Below are 24,480 nucleotides of genomic sequence, written 5' to 3'. Positions count from 1 at the left end.
TGTTGTTTTCTATTCACTTATTCAAATATAATATGATTATGTGTAGGAGGAACAGTTCTCCACCTAAAAAACATTTTTCACTATCGGGTGAGGTGACATTAGAAAATGCAAACTCTACTTACCGTTTCCACTAATGTCTACCTTTGACAATTTTAATCGGATAAGTTGTACAGTCCAAATGCAGACTATGAACAAGTAAAAAAAGCATTCATTTTATTTGGAAGTAGGCTAGATTGTGGAATAACTTCATATTTCATTCTATTAATTATGGAATCAGTCACAATATGGCTCAGTAATAGTAATAGATACACAAATTCATGAATAGATACTCGAATTTCCAGTTGGTATCTCTCTGTTGATATGTTCACCTCTTGAACATATGAGGAAATTTTTTTTTTATTTTTTTTTATTTTTTTTTATTTTTACCAAATTTATTTATTTATAATTACTTTATTAATTCATTATTATTTATAAATACTTTAATATTAAGTACTTTAAATTCTCCATTTTCAAAATTATTTTTCGGACCGTATTTTCTGGTGATAATAAGTCAATTGAAAGTATTGTAAATTAATGGTATTGGACACTCTGATGGAATACGGTTCCTAGAATAACATGCGTTGAGAGAATCAAAAATCATACATTCCTTGATTCTCCCAACCAGCTAAAATTCGTGTTTTCTTTAATAAAGGAAAGAACTGGCTCATACACGTACGGGATAGGAAATTCACGAATGACGCATCATCACGTCTGAACTACTGGACTGATTTAACTTGACCCTACTTGATTGATTGATTACACTTTAGATGTAGCAAAATGAATTTCATTACTAATGTATTGTATTCTTGTAATTCATTTCGTTCTATTTTTGTTTGTAAGTTAAGGTTAACTATACATTATAACACTTGAGATTTTTGATAGCTGAGCCAACAGTTAATTAGTTAATACCATGATAATACTAACTGTTAAGTGAATTCTTGTAAAAATAACTTTCACTGATATATGTATACTGTATTTATATTCGAATTTACATGTTTTGCATAATATAGTATCTTGTCAAGCAGCCTCTTTGAGGTTCGCTTAACGTAGCTTATTCAGTAAACGATAAGGAGTTTATCAGAGATTGACAATGGTGTAATGTCAATCAACAGAAAGCTGTTGTGTCACTTCGAACTGACAGCACATTGGTTGAATGTGAATCCTTGGTAATATTTTTTATAAGAAATGATGTCAGTTTGAAATGGATCTCACTTGACTGACATGCAGAGAGTGTCAGCATTGGCAATTATAAGGAAAGCTGTCAGTTTAAAATGAATTTTCTTTTTGGATTGATAGGCGTTGAGAGGGAGAGTGTGACTGATGTGGATTGTTGTGTTGTTGCAGCCATGACAGAGATCAGCCGTTCACATTCCAGCTGGGCGTCGGTCAGGTGATCAAGGGGTGGGACCAGGGTCTGCTGGAGATGTGCGTCGGAGAGAAGAGGAAACTCGTCATCCCACCTGAGCTCGCCTACGGTGACAGGGGAGCCGGCAACGTCATTCCAGGAGGTAATCACACATCCATTCCAATATTTCAATGCATCAAAATACTTCACAAACGAATAGGCCTACCTCTAATACCCAAGTTCGTAATGGAAAGTGAAATAGTATAACATCAGAATAATGCAGTTTCAATTCCAACTTTAAAAGAATAGTGTTTCAAAAACTGAAGTACTGTATCTAGAATAGACTGGATATATCTAGAATTGATTTAAATTCCATTCTCATCTATGTAGTAATTAGATTCTCAGAAAATTTCAAATAATTTTTTGATAATGTAGCATTTGCTATCGACTTGGTAGAGTGGACAGTACTGTCTTCAAACTCCGCCACGTCATTCTATTCTATCCTAACTTTTTTCACTCAATCCGCAACACTTATGCATGGTTAGGTAGCCCAGGAGTTGAGGCTTGAGCAAATGTGCTGGATTATTCATTACCTGAAAGGATAATGAACCCAATATGAATACTGACCATTTTATTTATATAATTACTATCCTTCCTAGATAGGATCCCACCCAAGTAGTGAGATAAATAAGGAGGTTTCTTAAAATTTGAATGGAAGTAGACTTATTGAACGGTTCATTTCTGGAAAACTGGAAACTGGAATTTTCCAACAATTTTGCGATTTATATGATAGTTCAATTCAAAGTTAGGTCTACTGTACTAGAAAATTGTAAAAAATCTACCAAACTCGTCTTAAAAGAAGACAAATGAAGGTTTATTTGGATATATAATTATTATTCAACGAAAATCCAGAATAAATGCTGTAAATCACCCCGAAGACTTCTGCTACTGCAGACATTGACAACAGGGTTAACAGCTAGATGAAAATTCGATGGGAACTACTATCCAAAAATTAGTTGCTAGCCCAGGAATCGAACCCAGTACCTCCCAATTGCCAGTCAGGAATGCTTACCCTTACACCAAACTGACAATCTCTGGATAGCAGCGCTCATTTTATACGAAGCCATAGCGGCCAACCAGTTACAGATGGAATTAAATAGAGAATGCATTATGTTTATGTTTATGTTTATTTGGATCTCTATCAACATTTACTGGCAAATTATTTTGTCTCTTGAGAGAAGCTTTAAGCCTTTAACCCTTATAAACCCAACTGAATATGAGTCTGTGAAGTAAATATACACCAACAATAAGTCTAATGAGAAATATGCAGACCTGATTCCCATCTTCAGTAACAAACTTCTATTTTTGTTAGTTTATTATTAATTCCATTGGCTATGTAGATTTTTTTCGAAACGTTTTGCTATGAAAAATTTATTAAGAGTGTTCGATTTACTGACATCATTCAAGATCATTATTGAATTTGTTGATGTATCAAACTAGACAAAATTTCAATTTTCACATTGGGAAAGTAAGAGTTTACATAATCGAGTTGTATGACAATTGTGATTTGAATGATAGCCAATAACTTAATAGCAATACTGACAAGTTAGAAGAGCGGGGTTAATTGGTAGTTATCAATTAGAATATGGAAAGCCCCAATTTAATTTGAATGTCAACTGATAGGCCTATTAGGTTACGGTACGGTGGGTGGGCCTACTTGATAAAACATTTGACACATCTCGATTTTTTTTCATGCTTTTCATATCAATTTCCTCTCATTTATTTAAGAGTGATTATCCAACTTTTCCCTATTACAGTATGCATTTACTAATCTTTTTTCTTTTCCTCTCTCTTTTAATCACCTCTGTGAATTCGTCGTAGTGATTAATAATTGGTTTGAGTCTGAGTCGATATTTAACGAGAGCGAATTTACGTTCTGATGTGCATCTTCAAGATGACCCCATCTTATCTTCAAATTTGGATCTACTAAATTAATTATGAAATCAACTCAAGGTATCAAAAATTCGATTCAATAAAAAACGAAGAACTATTATTATATCGACAACGTAAGTTGTCTCGGGCTAGATCCCTATTCCTCTTAAGTTCTCAAATCTCTCGTACAAGTCATATTCTTATTTGGGCATTGTGTGCTGAAAGAGAAAGTGAAATTTTATCATAAGTATCAAGTATAAGAATCCTGTACAGAAACTACTTTGGAATGCGAAAAACAACTACCAAAAAACACTATCATAGAAAAAATAAAGATTAAGGGTCAAGCCACACAAAGCATTTTTTCAGGCGTTTTCATACGAGTCGGCAGGGCAGGAAGCTCTCCAATTGTCAGATTGGGTTGGCGTTCGGGAATCAGCTGTTATTCAACCAATCGGAGAGCTTCCTGCCCTGCCAACTCGTCTGAAAACGCATGAGAAAAATTCTTCGTATGGCTTGGTCCTAAAATCCACTCGCTAGAGAATAGATCAACAGAACCTAGTACAGTAGATTGTTTTAGTGGAACTATACTACTCAATCAACATGATTGTTGATCACGTGTTATCAATAAAAGTCGCACCTGTCTGTTTATTCAGTTGTCTAAACAGGAACTGTATTGTGACTGTATTGGAATTATTCATTAACTGATTTCAATCAATAAATAAATAAAATAAAATCAGATTTCGAGATAAACCACTTAAAAAGTGATTTGAAAGTTCTAAATAGGTACCCATTGTCAAATGTACTTTGTACAAACCACACGAGGTTGGTAATCTTTGCTCTAGAATGTCTAATTTTCATTATAATAATAATTGTTATTATTCCGGGCAGCTCCAAGATTTATTCAAAACTGCCTCGAAAAAATGAATAGATTGTAAAGTAATGTTGATCCGCGTATGCAAAACTGTGACATAGCACTCATTGGATTAGCACCGTGCTATTGGCTCCCCTGTTGAAAGGCTGTCTGCTAGTCTGCCAAGGATAGTAATATTTTATTATTTACAAGTATATAATGCACTCTATTACCCTATACCTATAGGCTTTATATCCTTGATCTGTTTTAAGATAGCTCTTCTGGGGTGGTTCGGAGCCCATCTAAAGCTGTGGGTCCATTCATCTCTTATAATTCCTTCAATAATTCATGAACAAGCCTAGGGCTCTTGTGGGCATCATCCTCATCAAAATAAGAACAGGATATTATTCTGATTTTTTTCTAATAAAATTTATTTGTATAACTGCCATTCAGTAATGATGATGATAGTCAGATAAATGATTATAGTCCATGTCCATAGAATCATTTTATTATCCATAGTGAAGTTTCACTTCATTTTTTGTAATGTAATCAAATCAGTCTTGGGCTATTCGTATCTAGCAATGAATACGGTATCTACATTTTTCGTTCATTAGGTCTATTATTATACCAAAAAGGAGAAAGGTGAAATGTTCCAGATTTGCTATGAAATAATAACAGTAACCATAAAATTGATGCAATTCAAACAAAAGATCGATCCTATTACTGACTCATTCAGCTTGAAAATGTCATCGATTTTGTCGAAAACTGAATTCATAAGCATTTTAACTTCCGATTATAGATTTAAAATATTTCTAGCTGTCATAATGCGAATTTTCTGGATGGATTCTGACAACCATGCATGGTAAATACTGAGATTTTATCGGGCGCAAAGATTTGACGTACGGTATTCATAAAAAAATTGTTCACAGCCGATATTATGACAGGAATAATAAAAAAAATGTTCAAAAGCTTTGAAAAATGTCATCACGAGTTCGGTAACAAGGTCTCCTGAATTTTCGAGAACCGATGGGAGACTGACATTCATTGTCATCGATGTTCGATAGTAGAAATTAATCTGAAGTCCAATATTGGTTTTTGCCGAAAAAATGTAATTAGTCTCCACTTTTTTCGTTGGGAATAGAGTTTCCGAAATATATTTCATGTCAAGGAGAGAATGGTCTACAATCTGTCCCAGATCTCATCAAATACATTTTGTCGAACGTAGCGAAAACTAAAAATATTGCAAGCTATATCAATTTAAATTGTTTAATGGAGCGTGATGAGCCCATATTTACAGTTTGTAATTTTCCAAGACTTCAATAATAATTAACGTGATTGTCTTTTGGTTATCAATTATCGAGTGATTTCTAGAATGAATATTTCTTACTCGTTCACTTGGAACAAAGTTCCATAAAAACTTGAAACTTTCATAAAACTATGAAATAAGTTTCAAAGGGAGCGTTTCAAGTTCACTGTGCGCTTCACTATGGACACTATAGTATACCAAGAAAGGGAACCTTGTGTGATGTAATGCACTACCTACTACTGGCGTGGACTACTGCCAGACCTCATGCCAGCTTATAGTTGAAATCATAAGCTATTGTGATAACCAGCTGGCCAGATGTCTCTAATCATTAATATTACATTATATCATGGCTTACTTTATATATATATATATATATATATATATATATATATAGTAGGCTGTGATTATATAGATGAGAGTGAAGTCATTCTCATTTTAATTGATTCATCAACTAATATAATAATTATTATATTAAGTTTCGTGAGAAATATGAAAGTTCACTCTAAGCTAGATAAATGTGCTTCTAGGTGCAATTTTCTGATCTTCTGAGATTTTTGCAAGTTAACAGTAACAAGTTACTTGAATAATTTATTAGTAGCTCTTTCATGAATATTAAACAGGTTCTCAATGTAATGCCGATTGAGCTACCTATAATAAAATTATAATTAATTGATTCGAGTTTAGTTGAATTTACTAATGAACTATAAGTATCTGTAAGCAGATATTAACAATTTTTCGATTTGGATGCTATAATGTTACAAAAATGGAACACATTTCTTTGGAAAGAAAAAACTTTTCATCATCGACTTATGACAATAATTATTCACAACAAGAGGTGATCGATCTGATTTCGGTTGAGCCCAGTCTAGTTGGATCACACATATCTCCCCCTACACACAAACCTCTAGTTTTGTAGGGGGTTTCCTTATATACGTACATTATCTGTTAATGTAACTCTCATTTTGTATGTAACATTCAGGGAAATAAATTTATTTGAATTGAGTATCATATTTGTTATTATATCGATTTACCAATGAAATTTATACAAACCATATAGTGCACTGAATCTAACGCTGTCAATTTTGATTGGTTACAGGCGCAACGCTGACATTCGACGTGGAACTGATCAACATCGGCGACTCGCCACCGACGACGAACGTGTTCAAGGAGATTGACGCCGACGCCGACAAGCAGCTGTCGCGCGAGGAGGTGAGCGAGTACCTGAAGAAGCAGATGGTGGCCGCCGGCGAGGGAACCGACGCCGCCGATGAGGTCAAGCAGATGCTCGAGGATCACGACCGACTCGTCGAGGAGATCTTCCAGCACGAGGACAAGGACAAGAACGGATACATCTCGCACGACGAGTTCTCCGGGCCCAAGCACGACGAGTTATGAGCGTCGGCACACTCACTCATTCGCCAAACATTCCAAATCAGGGACAAACGCTGATATAACATAGTTTCGAGAGGGTGGTGACTTTTGTACATTTTCTAAATTATTATCTAAATTGAAACGAGACAAGCACGTGAGAATTCTTGAGCAACGGTTAAAGACAAGAGTGAAATCGCACATCAAACTCTTCCACTAGTTCTAGCCTCATCGTCCTTATCTAGAATCTTGATTAGACAACTAATTTACTGTAACTTACTATGTTTCAAATCCACATAAAAATATTTGTTTGTGTTTATCATCATATTCAACTGCAAGACCAACGCACACAGCAGCTGACAATAGTATGCAGACTTAGTACGTGTCGGTGTAGGTTGCAAGATTTGGTAACTGAAGGAGGAATTTTCCCTCGTCTGTCTGCATAAGTCCGTTTGTTGGTGTGTGCAATGGTCCGTAGGAAGAGCGGAATAGGCTACATCTAAGTAATTAGAATACCTAATATCCTAGAATATTCTACGTACCTTGGGCTACATCAACTGTTTGAGACGAGACTGGGGGATTGCATGTGAAGCTATTTTACTCAAGTGCATTGACTTATAAAAGTTTGTGAAAGCAGCTAGCTAGAATCCTAGACTGTGTGACGCTTCTTGAAGCGATTCTAGCATTTTAGGAGCAACATTAGTTCGTAATTTGGAGTCATGTTGATTTCATTTTTGAAATCAAGCTTTCCTGACTAATATAATCTAAAATTCAGGAGTTTTTGTGTAAATCGATCAGCTGAAAATTACATCCTAGTATGTTATTGTGTTAGGAATAGTAAAACGCATTTTCATGACAGGATTGAAGGAAATTTCACATGTGCTCTTCCATTATCTAGCACTTACCTCAACGTTTACAATAAAGTTTTGTTGCAATGAATAAATTCGTCTTTCTGTAAGTCGTCCTCTGTAAAATGTATTGGGTACCATCTTATTATTGTCTTTGTTTCTAAGTAGAAAAAATGTATGCAATCCTCCAGTAATTTCTCTCGTCATTAATTGAATAAGGAGCATCAAGCTGTTTGCATCTAGCCACTAGCCTTCATGTAAAAATGTAACATGCCATTTAAACTTATTTAAATCGGCATCCAACTGTCGAAAATGTTTTCTCCAAGTTTCTTGGAAGCGAAGATAGGTGAATTGAAAAGGAAATAAGGCTTGAAAGTCTCATTAATCGAAAAACACTGCCATAAAAAGATGTCCATTGTCCAATGGTCGACGAATCACGTTTCCTCAATGGAATTTATCACTCGGAGCTTCGTGTATTTCACTTGTTGGAGCCACAATAGTATGATTTCAAATCATGGAAATTAACCTTTAAAATTTTCTTACAGATTGTCTTTTCATATATTCAATTCCACTCATCCTCAAAAAATATTTTATTATTCTTCGATGAAAATCAGCTAGAAAATGTTCAATCATCAATTTAGAAAAGGAGATCAAAAAGTGTCTTGAATGAATGGAGAATAATATTCCAACTTACATTGGAAGCATACATATCATGTAAAGATTAAGCTTAAATCTTATGTTTGATTACAATTTGTACATTTCTGATAATGAACAACAAAATTATAAAAAATAACTAGATTGTGGTTTGTATACAAATGTTACGTTTGTTTTATTTATTCAAGAAGTTCTATTACTGTTTTCTGATTTCTTATGTATAAAGTGTGTGCTTAAAAATTGTTTGAAAATTCTGTTTTTATCTGTTGGTGTAAATGAGTAAATTTTTAAAGACTGTTCCTGTATTAAAACAATGCTTTTTGTACATTGAAACCTTGCGAGTAAAATACAGCACTTACATTTAAGGGTACATTTAGTTTCTATTGATAAATAATTGTAAGTCTCGTGAGAGACAATTTTGTTGTTGACGATAGAAACTGGTTTAATAAATATTTGTTATAAAAACGCTGTGACCATTTATTCTCTGAAAATCTCCACTATTAATCCTGCCTCCTGTCTTCTGTGGTGAATGTGAGAACCACTTCAAACTCTCAGTATTTGGTCGAATGGGGAGTATTGATATTATCATGGAAAAAAGATCGCATAACAAGATATGCCATGGACATTTATGATCCCAATTTCGCTGTTAACTCAAGCCGATAGTCTTACTAATTCTTTTTCGTGAACTTATGTGAGGTAGTCTCTCATACTGTGTGCCGTTCTTACACTCTCACCCGCCCACAGTAATAATAAACAGTATTCCACAGTTATCGGCTTGAGTTGACAAAAAATCGACATGAGTCAACAAAAATCGGCTTGAAATTTAAAAATAAACAACGTATACTATGGGGTATCTTCTTATGCTATCTTTTCTCTAAGATATTACTCATCAAAACTTATTCCTTTATTTATAAGTAATGCTTCCAGTTGGAAGTGAATTTTGCAAGTTAATGTAGGTCTAGGTCAAGGCCTACAGGTACCGTTCAAGTACAACTTGTCATGGTATAATTTATGGGATAATAATTGATGGGCTTCTTCGTTACAAAATTGGTTTGCTATCCTTGTCTGTCATTGGAAAAAGCTGATAGCTCTTTCATTTTCCAAGTTCGCAATGTTGCCAAATTGTTTGTTGGCTATAGACTAATATAATGAGCAACCAAAATTTGTTATAGCCTATCAATATTATAAAATTGTATCATTAACTCATGAAAAAAAATCCTTTCGACGAATAAAATATATTTGAGAGTTAATCATTACTAACATGTTTATGATATCAGATACACTGGCATAATTTGAATCGCAGCAAGCTACTATAGAAAGCGGTGATGAAAATTGGTCACCTGACGCTAGTGTTCCCGCGCATCTCAAGTCTACTATTCAAAGATTTGAGCCAGCTGGTGACAGGGCAATAAAGCTGGAGACACACATGAGGTCTGCTATCTCTTCATAGTGAATGATTTAATAGAATCAACAATAATTTGCAATTGAATAATCACATTTTCTCGAATTTAAAGCTAATTTTCAATTTTAGGTGAAAATGTTACTGAACATTAATTGTAGAGATTTTCATGCTCAATCTACTCCACTTGATTTTTTTTGTATCAATTGTATCTGAAGCCTGATAATTGGTAATCTATCTGCATTGATGGGGCGGAGCTCCTGAAATTTTTACAGATATGGGACTTGTGGCAGTTGATAGAGCTTATCGATGACTATTTTAGGTATGAATTTGATCAAAATCGTTGGAGCCGTTTCCGAGAAAATCACGAAAAACCCTGTTTTTGACAAAATTTTCGCCATTTTAGCCGCCATCTTGAATTGCATTTGATCGAAATTGTTCGTGTCGGATCCTTATAGTGAAAGGACCCTAAGTTCCAAATTTCAAGTCATTCCGTCAATTGGGAGATGAGATATCGTGTACACAGACGCACATACACTCATACACACACACATACAGACCAATACCCAAAAACCACTTTTTTAGACTCAGGGGACCTTGAAGCGTATAGAAATTTAGAAATTTGGGTACCTTAATTTTTTTCGGAAAGCAATACTTTCCTTACCTATAGGGCAAGGAAAGTAAAAAGCCTTTGATCTATGAACATTATCTAATCTATAAATCTATACATGGGGAACTACAAATGTGATATTCTTAATATATATTATGATAATAATTAACTAAAAGAGAAAGAGTTAAAAGAAAAATCGGGGTTTGTTCAGAAAGTGAATGAAGTCACATTTATTTTAATTATAACACAAACAAAATAATAACACTGGAGATTCCAAATCTTTTACCACAAACTTTCGAAAAAGTGATGAGATTAGGTTCTACGTATTTACACGTGATTGTAACAAAAACTGTGTACATTTTAAAACAAGAAAATATTTCAGATGGATTCAGCTGTTGTAACAGATCAATCCAATTTCAGTCCTGGAGAAAGAATTGTTCAGTCCTCTAAACAATGAAATTTATTCAATTAGCAATGAAAATTTTATCTAGTGAGAGTTGTTCATACTAAAATACCAATAAGAGACTAGACAGCACTATTATTTACAAGAAACATTTGATCATTTAATTCAACAGCTTTTCAGATCCAGTAGTTGTCAAATTTACATGAAAATCACAATACGTAGCCCTACACATGCAACGCTGCTTACAATGAAACATTATCAGACTCTTCTTAATCGTAAAAACATAGGAACAATATCTAAATGATGAACAGAACTTCCATAATCTATAAATGCTTCAAGTAACATTTTTAAAGGTGTGAACAATTAATTTTCCAATCCTACTAAAACGATGATAGGCCTACAATTAAAAATCTATTACATTATATTGAGACAGTTTAGTTCAGTTATCATAGTCAGAACAGAATAAATAATTATAGATAATCAATGAACATGATTCCAGATCAATTTTTCAAATATTACTATTATATATGATCAATAAGTAATAGTAGTGGGCTGACTAAATACATATTTAGCCTTTTTCAATTGATTATGCACAGCAGAACTGCTCGGCAGCATTTATCACAGAATATTGAACGAGATAACTAGAATTCTTACAAACGAATAATTATTCTATCAATAAATTTGATTAATATATCACAAAACTTGCGGGCAATCGATTACATTCAGGAGGATTTCTCTGTTCCACATGAATGAGAAACGCAAATATATATGACAGTTGTAGTAAAGCCAAAGCCATGAATGAGCTTTGATGTAATTCAGGGTACAGAGGAGAGTCAAGTATGTTCTATAATAATTGATAACTATTGAAATTACTCACACTCTAAAATAATAAATACAATCTATTTACCTATTGAAAGATTTTGTGGAGGAATTACGAGTACAGTAATTGTGAATCATAGAAATAATATTTGATAATGTTTATTATGATGAATGTTCACATCTTCAGGTCTTCGTTTGGTTATTCATTCTCCTCTAAGAAGAAGAATTACACTTAATTCGAAGGAAAACATTGAAGACATGAACATAATTATCGAGCCTCGATGTTTTAATAATTCAGAAATAAAATTGATACAAATAATGAAGTGTTTACTGCAGATAGATATGTTTTCAGAAAAACATCCGCATGTCAATTATTTAGAGTGTAAGAATGTTTTACGAGTAATAAAACTTTAATTTTTTAGGCAGATCAATAGCCTTCGATGAAAGCAGCAAGATGTTTTCTTTCTTCCTCTGAAAGTCCATTGCGTAAAGTTCGTCGGACTGAAATTGAATAGAAAACATGATAATTTGAGGATAGCTAAAAATAGACTACAAAATTAAAAAAAGTATGAAAATAAAAATATTGCAAATATAAAAAGGGACTAGATTTGTACCATTATTTGATTCTTTGAAATGTGAGCCTATGTGGTAAATTTCTCACAAAAGTGATAATACGTACAGTTTCTGGACCGATTTTCTGCAAGCAAGAATGCTCAGAAATATATAGATTATTTTGGCTAACAGTTCTTGCAGGTTCAGAAGAATAAACCAGTAATTCTGCAAGAATAAATTCAATGTTATGAATTAGGAAAAAGGAGTACTGAGAATAAAATAAAATAAATTTATACTATTAAATCTAGAATTCATGACATGTAAGGATGCAGAACCCATTCAAAACAATGAAGCATGCAAAAATAAGGCAAATGATCTTAGAGGCAAAAAAAAGAAAGTTGCAAATCGAGCATGCAAACCAAGATGTTCCTCCACAATAATTTATAATAATTGATAATATAATATCACATATCTGATAATTATTATATCAAATATATCATATGTATGTGATAATAATTATCACATATAATATCCAAAATTTAATTACAATGAAATGGAGCACTGTCTCTAACATATTAAAGCAGCAGTATGCCTAACAATATATATGTGTGAATCTACCTCAAATCACGTCTTGAACTGGATTGAAGTGCAGAATTATTAAAAAATGCGTTCTTTTGTAAGAGCTAAACAAGAGCCAATTTATCAAATGAGATTGACTTGAATGATTATACCGGCTGATTCAAAAAGGAATTTACAACTTTGAAAATTCATACAAATCTTATTAAACAAGGTACAGAGTTTTGGTGTTGTTTTAAACGAAAACACTTCAAGTTTTTTTACCTTGGACTAAAGATTTTCTGTGACTTCCGTTGGTTATCCTGCAGACATCCCATCGATAGTAGATTTCTTCCCAGACTCGCACTAGCATTTCAGGTGTAACTTGCTCAACAGCAGCGCAAATCCTTGCTCTAAGTTCAGGTAGAGTGGCTGGCAAAGGAGGTATATACACAATATCTTTTATGAAACCCAAAAATTCCAGCGGTGTTAGTCTGGGGAACGAGGGGGCCATGCAATTGGCGCATTACGGCCAATCCACTTATTTGGAGAGCGGTCATTAAGAAAATCCCGGACGTTAGTCAGTGGTGCGCCATCTTGCATAAAGAAAACATTTCGTTCTCGGTCACCCTCATTGATCTGTGGTATCAAAAATTTTTGCAACATATAAAGGTACACTATGCCATTTTTCAAACCAAAACACACAGCTAGCACGCTCAGGTCCAGTGAAGGCAGCCATCTTTGACGTAACTGCCGCTAGCGCTTGTGCGGCGCAACCAGGCACTAGCGGACTATGCGAGTCAAAACTTGAAGTGTTTTCCTTTAAAACAACACCAAAACCAGCTCTGTACCTTCTTTAATAAGATCTGTATAAATTTTCAAAGTTGTAAAGTCGTTTTTGAATCACCTGGTATTATTATTTAATTATGTGTTTATCAGAGCTGGCGAATACAGAGGATTTGGATAAGGATATAATTGTAATTTATTTATTCCAAATTGAATCAGTAGCTGTATGTTCTTAACGTGACATTTATTGGTCTTCGAAGCGAAGCATGATACCCTAAATACATGCGATTCTCATAACTTATCATTTAATTGCAATGGAATGGATGGGCAGAGCATACGAACATACATTGGCTGATTAGATATGAATAGATTAGTCATGAACGTGCACAAGATGAGAAATCTGCATAAAATCCATTAATAATCATTACAAACCAGACCAATGAAAAATTGGAAGAAACCTTAACAGGTTTGTAAAATCTTAATTTCATTTTGCTAGATCATTAAAATAGAGAAGTTCATTTTTCAAAATTGATAGATCAACTTCAAACTTACTACTGTACCAAGTTAATCAAGTTCAATCGTTCGACATTATGCATTTTTTTTTATAAATAATACATACATTTTTTGATACAGGCTGTTTGATGAAAGATGATTATCAAAAAATTTAGTGGAAGTCACTCAATTAAAAGAAAATAAGAAGATTAATAAAATGAAAACAATACTTTAATTAAAAGTCAGGTAACGTACTGAACAAACAAAGCAAGGGACAAGCATCCTAATAATTAAGTTATGAATTTCATTCATTAAAATGTGATATCAGCATGTACTTTCCAATAATCTTATAGTCATTTTCTGAATACAAATGAATAAGTTGAAGCCTTCAATTGATGTTAGGTATGACGCATGATAAAACTCTTCGAATTTACTCAATTTTCCTTTCGAATTCTATTTATAACTTATTAGTAAATTAAACCCCAAAAAATATGTTTGCAGAATTGCATCTAAAACCAAATAATTAAGAAAATTGAGAACTGAGTTAGTAAATTTGTTTCCTATTTACAATTGTACATATTATTTTAGATAGTATTCAATTTCAATTTAAAACATTAGAACACAAATCAAAGCTGGATCAAACACAGTTGACCATACATAATTTAAGAGCCTTTTATTTTTCAGATATAGTTTCCTATAGAATCATCATTTAATCTAACTTGTTACTTATGCTCTAGTTTCTGATTCTAATGATTATTTGGATTTCTAATGAGAATAATCTGACGAAAAAAAGGATGAAAGGATTCACTGTCTTTTCCATACTGAAATTCCAATTTTTCAACAAGCATTAAATTATAGGTCAACTTACACTGTGCTCCAAATTTATAAACCAGAACTATAGAGTTTTTGCAGATACGGTATTTCACCTAAAATGTAGTTGATTTTTGTTATTTTTCTGCACTTGACTTCAAGTAATGATTGGATTTCTCCAATTCAGAAACCTACAACCAACATCCTAATCCTGATAGAATGATTAAGTGATAATTATGATAAATTGGTATTCGAACAGAGTTACTGAGTAGAGCTTTTCCTCGAATGACTTGAGAAAAAAATTAGTTCATTGCTAACATCAAATTGTCACTAATGAAATTAAATCCATTTGAGCGAGCCAGCCGCAGTAAATAGTCCACTTTTTATAATTTCTAAGTGCTAAATTACATATGACACACCTGTAACATGCAGGGGAGTAACTGAATATTTACTTAAGAGATGACTATAAGAAAATTGAAAGGTAATGGCTGATTTACTGTTGAAAACTATAGGAGAATTCAGCCAAGAGGAGAAAAAAGTACAATTTACCACTTAAAATACGATACTCAGGCCGGCTCACTTATATTCGCTTCTTGTATATTTTCTCTTGTCCTCGACCGCTTAATCACTAGGATAGAAAGTTTAATTTAGTTTATAAAATACTATTTTAATAATTGATTAAATATTAAATATTTTGTCAAAGAACAACAGTCAAGAAATGACAGTAGCTGGAGAAAATACGAGTTTATTGACTGTAATATAAAAATAGGCCAACCTATTCAATTTTCGGAATTACTGATAAGATTGGGACAAATTTATTCAGCATTTCAAATGTTTATAATGGAGAATAGATGAAACAACATCGGCTTGAGAGAAATTTAGTAGTAAGTAGTGAGTAACAATATTATTTTAAAGCTTCAAGTTGATAGAAATTGATGATGAATATGTATTTTAAACTTTATAGAGTCTGAGATATAACAAAATGTATAAAACATTTATTCTGGTATTAATCATTTTATCATAATACTTGAAATGTTCACTCTTATTTTTCAATAAGATACCATGCATGGAATTGTGCTTTTTTGTGACTTGAGGAATTTTTCCGGAAAGCAGAACTAATTTGTGTGAAATCTGAAGCTGGAAAGCTGAGTCATGAGCCAAGCCAACTTCAAATTAATGTCGAATAGAAACTTTGCAATACATTTTGCAGTTGAAAGCATAAAAAAATAATAAAATGAATTGTGACTGCAAAAGTCCAAATGATAAAAAGATTTCAATCTGCCTGGAAAATATAGCTTGAAGTATGTTTCAAATCTTGTTTGTGTAAGATTTCAGACTTAGAAATGTTTTGCTTTAGAGCCAATAAAATTAGTAAGAGTATTAATGTGGATATGAATTACAAACTAATTAACCTAATAAATATGGTATAAATTGTTTCAACAGTTTATTGTTAATATTTTATACAGTCAATGTTGTTTATACAAGAGTTCTTATACAGTGATATACCCATTTAATAAGCAGTCAATTGTGTTGAAATCATGCAATGAATGTAATAAAATTTCACCAGTTGTATAAAATGTTTATTCAATAGAGGAGGAATATAAACCATAACTGCAATGAAACAATGAAACTTATAGTTTAATTAACATTAATATTGATTCCTTGGGAACAATGGAAATGACTCACGATGAAACGTAACATTCATGTTAACATACTGTAATTGAAAAAAATAGAAATCTTATGATTGAGACCATTCTGACATTAGAGATTTCTCTATTCGGTTTTAAATAATTTTATCATGAAGCATTTACTAATTATAAATGATGAAGCATGTGTAACACAAACATGAATTTGAAACTTGTGTATAATTATTGTAACAGAATAAGAGTCAACAACACCAATGAAATCAGCAGAGCATTCACCAACACTTCACCATTTGTTACAGTTCTGACACCACATTCAATATGACTCCTGTGTGATAAAGTTTATGTATATAGTAAAATGGCAACTGAAATTCTTTGTCACGACTTTGAGAGGTTAAAGACAGAACTCAAGTTGCATCGACCCAAGACAGATTGAGAGACAAATTGTCTAAAATTTGCCATTTGTGGATGCAGTAAACAGTGGATCACAAATATCGTCCATTAAAATAGTAAAAAAAAACAAAATTTAGAACAGGTGGACATACTAATGCTAAATGGAAGTAGACGATCTACAGTGACATTCACTTTAGCACTGGGCGAATGAGTGGCATTGATGCTAATCTCAAGGAATGTTTTAAAAGTGAATCTCACTATAATCCCTCAATAGTTCATAATCTGGAAACACATTTTTCAACAGCTTTTCAGAAAACGAATAATCTATGTATAATGCTGAACATATAATTTACATGACGACATGACGAGTCATGAAAACAAATGTATTGCGAATTTTACTAAAAATCATTTTCAGTGGAATTCACAATAATAATTATCAAACGAACATCCAAATTGAAATTCTATCAACTACCCTGAAGACTTCTACGACTACAAATATAATATGTTGATATCCTATTATTGATTTGGATTTTCGTTCGATGAAAATTATTATTTTATTCGTTGGTATTTAAACATATGCAATATCTTATTCCTTTCCATTTTCTCAACATTCACCGACTGAGATGCATCATAAATTAATATACTTTGAATAAATACTTTTCTTGAAAAAGTGTTATCTTTTTATGAAGATAAACTATTGACAAGTTAACTTCCATTTTTCATCATGATTTGCTTTGCTTTTCAAAGATTGACAGACGCTATCAAATTGAATGATGAGGCCTGTCAATCATTGATTTAGATTCGATAGCGTCATTGAAAATGAAGACAGTTTCTTTTCTCGTCGGGACCAAAGAGCTTCAGTTACCAAAATGAAAGTGGAAAGAACGCGCTGTGTGTGTGCGTGTGTGAGGGCTCAGACGTAATGTGATGCGGGAAGTGATGACTCACGTGATTTGCGGTCGGCGTTTCGCGTTCGCTTGCGTTCCCTGGGTGTGCTTCGCGAGGTGGGAGCCTTGGTGGCGGTCTTCACCAGCGTTTCCAGGATCTCGTCGTCAGCATCTGTCAGGCTGCCATTCACGCAGTCTTCTCTCGTCAGGGGTCCCAGGACGGTTCGTCCTGCACATTACGATTTTTGCAATTTAAAGATTCAGAAGATCATTTTATGCATATTAATAAGAAGGTTGCTTAGATTCAGGAGATCAATTCACCCTCAATTTTTAATAGGTTAGGCTAACCACTTGATGAAACATAATATATGTGAATTGATGGTTTTCAAATTCATTCTTGATAATAATTTCAATTTTTGAAGTAATTAAACATTGGTAATGAGTTGAAGCAAAGGAAAATTGAAAACGTTTCTTTTGTGACATGGCAATCATTCTATCTAGTCTAATGGACACACAAAAAGCTTCGGTTGACGTGTGAGGTTCTTTGAACATTTGGATCCTTGAGTCCGTCCCTTCAAAACATCTTGTCTAAAAAAGCTAATAATATGAGAGATTTTAGTATTAATATTATTTAAAATTAATATTATAATGAGTTCAATGAATAAGATAAGGAGTTCCCACCAGTACTTCTAATAAGTTCATAGAAAAAGCGAGGAGCAAACCTTCATCTCTTCGAGTTCTCCTCCATGGAAGAGAGCCGGTCAACGAGTTGTCCTTGTTGGATGGTTCAGTGCCGAGCAGCTGCCTCAGTTCCGCATCCGCACGATCTTCCTGACTCCTGAACTTTCCAACCTTAAATAGAAACACGCAAGCATTTACTAATTGGTCTGAAAAGTTCGACAATTCTATCGTAACTTGACAATAAATGAAAAAATTATGATTAATCCGTTGTGAAGATTGAATCAATTGACGAATTGTTTTCTGTGGTAATGTGGTAACAAATGATGACAGAGCTATGAGAAAAATCTGGTAAGAGTTGATGCTCCAAATCTCAGACAATATGTACACTTATGCAACAGTCAGGTTGTACCGTACTGTAATCTTAATAAATACACCAATTGAAATAATGTACAAATTGAATAGTAAATGTAGTGAATAGGTCCATTTGATATAAATCTTGTTTTTGGAATGTGTACAAGGTAAGGTGATTGGGGATTAAACATTTTTCTATTGCTACTTTCAAAGGCCGGGATTCAAAAACAATTTATCCAAATTATTTTGTTTAATTCAGCTTACTCCATTCATATTTATATATTAGTAGAAGTTCTATAAATAGAAAGTGATACGCATAGGCCTATACTGTTATTTTCAGAGTGAATGGTAAACTCAGAATGTTACTAATACTTGATATGTAAGGCTGGCCACTAACGGTAGAACATGCATGATACACAGTCGACATACATTGTTGTGCCATCACAGCGAAACGCTTAGAGCAAAATTTTTTGAGGTTGGTTTTATGTATCTCCGATTTTTCGTTGTTTATTTTTCTTCACTGCTCTATTTGAGGTTACATTATTTATCTATCATTCTAATTTTCAATTTTCCAGTGGTTAATTTTTCAATAGTTTTGGTTGAAGCCTCTCGCTGATGATGAACATGTGCATGATAAACATGCATGACATGCACGTTTTACCTTTAGTGGCAAGCCTAAGGAGTTCAATAAGATAAACCAACTGATGTTGGTTAGAATGTAATGGTGGTATCGTTACCTCGGTGATCATTTTGCCACGAGTCTTGTTGCGCTCGCGGTGGCTGGCCTTCTTCTGCAGCTGCTGCAGCACTCGCTCGCGGGTGGTGCGATACTCGAGCGCGAACTCGGACACGATGCGACACAACTCGTTGGGCTTGGTGGCGTGGATCCGGTGCAGCGGGATGCCCAGCCACAGGCAGAACTTGTGGTAGCGGTTGATCACGCGTCGGTGCACTTTCGTCAGCACTATTATGCGCTCGGCGCAGTCAGCCAAGAAGTCGGAAATCCTGCACAATCCAAACAAAATATTTGTTACTAATAAGATACAGTTCGAGAATCCTGCACAATTACAACAAAATATTTGTTACAGTAGAACCTCTATAATTTGAGGTTGACGGAGCCAAGCTTTTACTACGAACTATGGAGGGTACGAACTATAGAGGCTGTGGAGGAGGAGAGGGAGGAAGAGGAGGAGGAGGAAGAGGAGAATTTTCGTCGCAATTGGGAAAGAATATTGTATTATTATTTCAATTGGGAGAAATTCTATAAGATTTCGTACAACTCGTAAATTGCTTGAAGATATATTTAATTAATTTATTTATTCATTTATTGAGAAGGTACAATGTGTAAGAGCACCAGAGAGACCCCATCATTGCTATCATACCACACAAATTATACAATGTGACATAAAATTAAGCTAAAACCTAAAAAGCAGAAAACATATCCATAATAATTTAGATAATAAATTTTGGACAGTAGAATCCTGTATTTTCTCATCACATTAAATGAAGATAAAGTTTGAATAATTATTGGTCAAGAAGCTTCTACGTTGATGAAGGAGAAACGAAATTCAACTCACTTGACTTTCATATTAGTGGTGCCATCATGTTTAGCGATAACCTTAAGATGATCAAAGGAGCTTTTACATTCCTGCTCCATTTTATTCATATTAGCAGCCAGCTCATCGAAGTCGACTTTGGATGCTCTTGTGACTGCACCAATCTGTACAAATCAATACTAAATTAGATGTTGTTGAAGCTATAAATAATCCCAAATAAATCAATAATGTTATTAATTGATAAACAGGAAACACATGAAACAGATTCTTTAATATCTGAAAGATTTATAATTATAAAGAAGAACAATGCTGATAAGATCAAAAAATTATTATTTGGACAAGCAATTAAGTATTATGGTTGAGCTTCAACTAAAATAGATGACGAAACGCAATCACTTCATTCGTATTGCATTTCTTACATATATTTATTGAATTTAATACGATCTTATGTATATTTTTTGGTTATAAACGTAGGTTTCAAATTGTTTCTAATCCAATTTATACAACACTGTCCAAAAATACACCTTAGATGAGTAATAATATGTTATAATAAGTAATTACGGTATATTGTAAAAGCTATTATAAACACAATATTAGATATATTATTATTTACACTGTTTACAGAAATGTTGTGGAGCGTGGAACGTACCATGATGAGGTGTATGAGGTTGTATAATTACTTTTTCACCTCATATATTATTATTGTTCTGTACGGAAGTTAGCAACCATCGTTTTTTTATGCAAATAGGATATTCTGTAATCTTCTATCATTTAAAATTTTTTGTGAGAAAAGTAGCAAAATTTAGTCTTACTTCAGAGTAGAGATCAGTCGAGTCAGGGAATTTCTCCATGACAATGTGACACAAATGGTGCAGAAGAGAATGTTTGTGAACTGTGTCCTTCACTTCAGGTACTTTGGATAAATATTCTATTTGGAAGCCTTTCACCTAGAAATAGCAAAATATTAGTAGGAGCGAACATAAATCTCAACAAAGATGCAACAAAAAAGAACAGTAAAGGAATAATGATGTTTCATTCAAAATTTCGATTTTTTCTATAAAAGACTAATTATTTCAGATAATGTTGTGATATCTATCCATAATGAAAACACTGGGTTGTTGTCAAAAATATCACTTATTTATTGTAAAAATTACAAAAACATCACTTATTTATTGTAGAAAATACAAACTTGTTTAAACACCAATGGTGTCTGTCATCTTCAGTGTCTGGATAAACATGTTTGTTATTTTTACAATAGATGAGTGATATTTTTGACAACAACCCAGTGTTTCATTACTAATTATTTATCTATTTATTTATTGGAAGTTAATATAATTATAAAAACCAACATCCCGAATCTGATCTCTGTGCAATTCTCGAAAGGTACATAAAACAACACTATCATTCCAATAAGTACAATACCGTACTACACTAGAACGTATCTTCTAACTGAATAGAAGAAGTCATTAGCATTCAGACTACACTTTCTACAACCTAAAAATAAAAAATGTTCAACAAAAAATTACCTAATTTGATTTTATACAGCATTGTTGAAATTATTGATGTATATATTCGCTCTCATTCATAAACGATAAAATTTATCTAATTAAAATAGAAACAGGAGAGTTATATAGTTTATTCAGTACATAAATAATTATAATAATACCCAACTTTGCCCATGACCAACCAGCCCCGGTCTCCCTAGTCGTAAAGGGAGTATTTCATACGTCAGTGGCTACTTGCAAGATTAGTAGACCTATCACAATAGTTTTTATTTGAATTTGAAGAATGAGCGATCAATATGATGTTTTGAAAGAGTACAAGTGATGGATGAAAGGGTTGCTGACCTTCTCGCAATTTTCATAGTCGAGTTTGAAGGCCCATAGTTTCAACCTAGCCGGCAGTTCGGTGATTGAAGCAAGAGTGAGAAGGAATTGTTCGGCACTGCCTAGAGGAAGGTCTGGATTTGCAGCTTGCGCATCTTGGATTTTAGATCTTTCTTCTTCGCTTGGAAGCATGCACAAGAGTTTCTGAAAATTATCAAAATGAGTAAATTTAGACTACTAAACATTCAATTTTATAATGAAATAGGACTAGAAATTGATACAGCGTACAACTAATAAATGTACAGTTCACCTCTTGAAATAGAACTGTTGAATACAGTTCTAGATGACTACTATGTTCAAATTAAAGCAAGACTGTATTCACAGCACCCTGAAAAAGTTGAATTTTAAAAAAGCGTGTAGAAATCAACATCAGGTTATTAATTTTAGATTCTACTTTCCCGTTTCACAAATGTGTGAACAGTTTTCAAAGATTGTATATCTGTTAGCATCTACTACTGTATTAGAATATTGTATAGACCGTGAGTTATAACATGAACCTTCGACTCCCATCACATGAGACTCAACTCTGCATTTTTTGTAGGTGGGGAAAGAGTTGGTCAGTTTGTCTCAGCAGCAGCCGGTACCCTCTGCTCACTTCAAACATTCTCACAACTGGTCGTATAAATGCAGAGTGAGAGGAAAACATGTGTGAGAAAGACATACCCACCCCAACATCCCTACCACGTCAACCACTCTTTCACCGTTTAAGGGTTATGTTATAACTCACGACCTATAGTATTATTAACATTATTATTATTATTATTATTATTATATTATTATTATTATTATTATTATTATCAGTTGCTAATATACATAAGATTTTGTTTTGTTCTTATTGTGATACCTATTTCTTGTATCTTGAACTTTTCATGCAATGAAAACAATTCTGAATTTCTTAAGAATACGTTCGTAGAAGGGAAGGCGACAAATATTCAATCAGGTTTCAGAAATTCTATGAAACTAAATGAATTAAAACGTAGTTAACCAACAAATATAATTTGTTGAATGGGATTTTTTCTAAAAGGAGGAATTTTGGCGTTTCCTTGAAAACTTTCATTTTTACTCATAGACTAGCTCATAATATAGAATAATAGTCTATGTTTGATTGAATATTATTCAAGCGAGAAATCATAGAAAATATTTATTTCCATGAAATTTAATCTATTATCGAATAGACCACGAACACTTATGTCAAAGATTTTGTCAATAAAAATCTTAAAATCGCATGAATAGCTTTCTATACTTTTTGACAAAATCATACAATAATCATCCAAATACATTTATTTGTAAAATATTAGAACTTGAAAAATCTATTTTTGATATAATATGATATGAAAAAATTATTACAACTTTTACTTACTTCAATTCCTTCCCTATTCATAACCGTCGAATCCATTTTCAAAATAGCAGTCTTGATGGACCTTGGTGGAGGTAGCTTGGTCATTCCTATATTGATTGCATTCGATCGTTTCGGATCAAGAACTATTATCTCCTTGTTCTTATTTAACTCTTGTTGTTTCTGTAAAATAATTCGTCACATTTACATCAAGATGTTATGCACAAAGTATTTATCTATTCATAAAAGAGCAGGACAATAATCTAAAAAATAATAATGTTTTATATTATGATACAAAAGTTTTGTAGATGAGTGACATGTATTTTTCCAGTTCTACTGATATTGCGAATATTTCTCAAATATTTAGTTGTTAAATAATTGCATGTTTATTAATATAATTAGCATGTTTATTAGGTGAAGAAAAAAACCTCATTCATCTCATATATTAGAGATAAAGAATGATTAATTCTAAACAAATTCGGTGTAGCCTTCTCACAAGGAATAAACAATTAGAAAGCTACAACTCATCATTTGAGATAGTGAGTAAAATTGAACACAATTCAATTTTTATGTCCCCTTAAAATTAAGTGAACATTGCATCAATCCAGCTTTTCAAAAAGACAAGTGATAAATTAGCCTAAAGTGATTTTGAACATGCTATTACCAATGTTAGAAAAAGCTTCACATCACATCATAGATTCGAAAGTATTACTTATAATGTGTAGTGACAAGCAAAACACATAGCAAAATTGAACATGCATTTGATAAAACATTCAAGTATCCATGCAATACAAAATTATTTACAAAATGAAATTATTATTCATTTATTATTCAACAGACTAGCGTTTACATAATTCATGAAAAAATCAATCTGGATGAGAAGTAGAAGACATAAATAATTATTTGGGATGAAAGAATCTATAAGACTGGGTTGAAAACAGGACAACATTACAATTTTTTTGGAACAGATCTTTACAAT

At 33.0% G+C, this 24,480-nt stretch overlaps 3 protein-coding genes across 5 annotated transcripts in view; 1 reads left to right on the top strand and 2 right to left on the bottom strand.

The window, feature by feature from the left end:
• The window catches only part of LOC111051968 (peptidyl-prolyl cis-trans isomerase FKBP14), a 45,810-nt gene extending 37,003 nt beyond the window's left edge, over positions 1-8,807 (top strand). The window contains exons 2-3 of the mRNA XM_039430871.1: positions 1,384-1,547; positions 6,569-8,807. Of these exons, the coding sequence (XP_039286805.1) occupies positions 1,384-1,547; positions 6,569-6,867 (463 nt within the window). The 3' untranslated portion in view covers positions 6,868-8,807. The remainder of the gene's footprint in view (positions 1-1,383; positions 1,548-6,568) is intronic.
• A 1,986-nt stretch (positions 8,808-10,793) lies between these two features.
• LOC111062893 (FH1/FH2 domain-containing protein 3-like) lies at positions 10,794-21,224 on the bottom strand. The gene is made up of 7 exons (XM_039430872.1): positions 21,092-21,224; positions 20,301-20,443; positions 19,461-19,728; positions 18,414-18,543; positions 17,753-17,920; positions 15,318-15,396; positions 10,794-12,074 (listed from the first exon to the last, which is right to left on the bottom strand). The coding sequence occupies exons 1-6, from the start codon at positions 21,128-21,130 to the stop codon at positions 15,335-15,337; spliced, it is 810 nt and encodes a 269-aa protein (XP_039286806.1). The 5' UTR covers positions 21,131-21,224; the 3' UTR covers positions 10,794-12,074; positions 15,318-15,334.
• A 782-nt stretch (positions 21,225-22,006) lies between these two features.
• Positions 22,007-24,480, bottom strand: part of LOC111051967 (serine-rich adhesin for platelets) — a 152,165-nt gene continuing 149,691 nt past the window's right edge. For 2 of the 3 annotated variants that reach the window (XM_039430865.1, XM_039430866.1), the window contains 2 exons: positions 23,526-23,686; positions 22,024-22,309 (listed from right to left, as the gene is read on the bottom strand). In XM_039430865.1, the coding sequence (XP_039286799.1) occupies positions 22,076-22,309; positions 23,526-23,686 (395 nt within the window). In that variant the 3' untranslated portion in view covers positions 22,024-22,075. Of the gene's footprint in view, positions 22,310-23,525; positions 23,687-24,480 lie in introns of all 3 variants that reach the window. The other variant, XM_039430864.1, reaches the window with a different exon arrangement.

The sequence above is a fragment of the Nilaparvata lugens genome, chromosome 6 (genome assembly GCF_014356525.2).
Source record: "Nilaparvata lugens isolate BPH chromosome 6, ASM1435652v1, whole genome shotgun sequence".
NCBI lineage: Eukaryota > Metazoa > Arthropoda > Insecta > Hemiptera > Delphacidae > Nilaparvata > Nilaparvata lugens.
The sequence above is the reverse complement of the archived record's forward strand: the minus strand, read 5'-3'. Positions and strand labels throughout refer to the sequence as shown.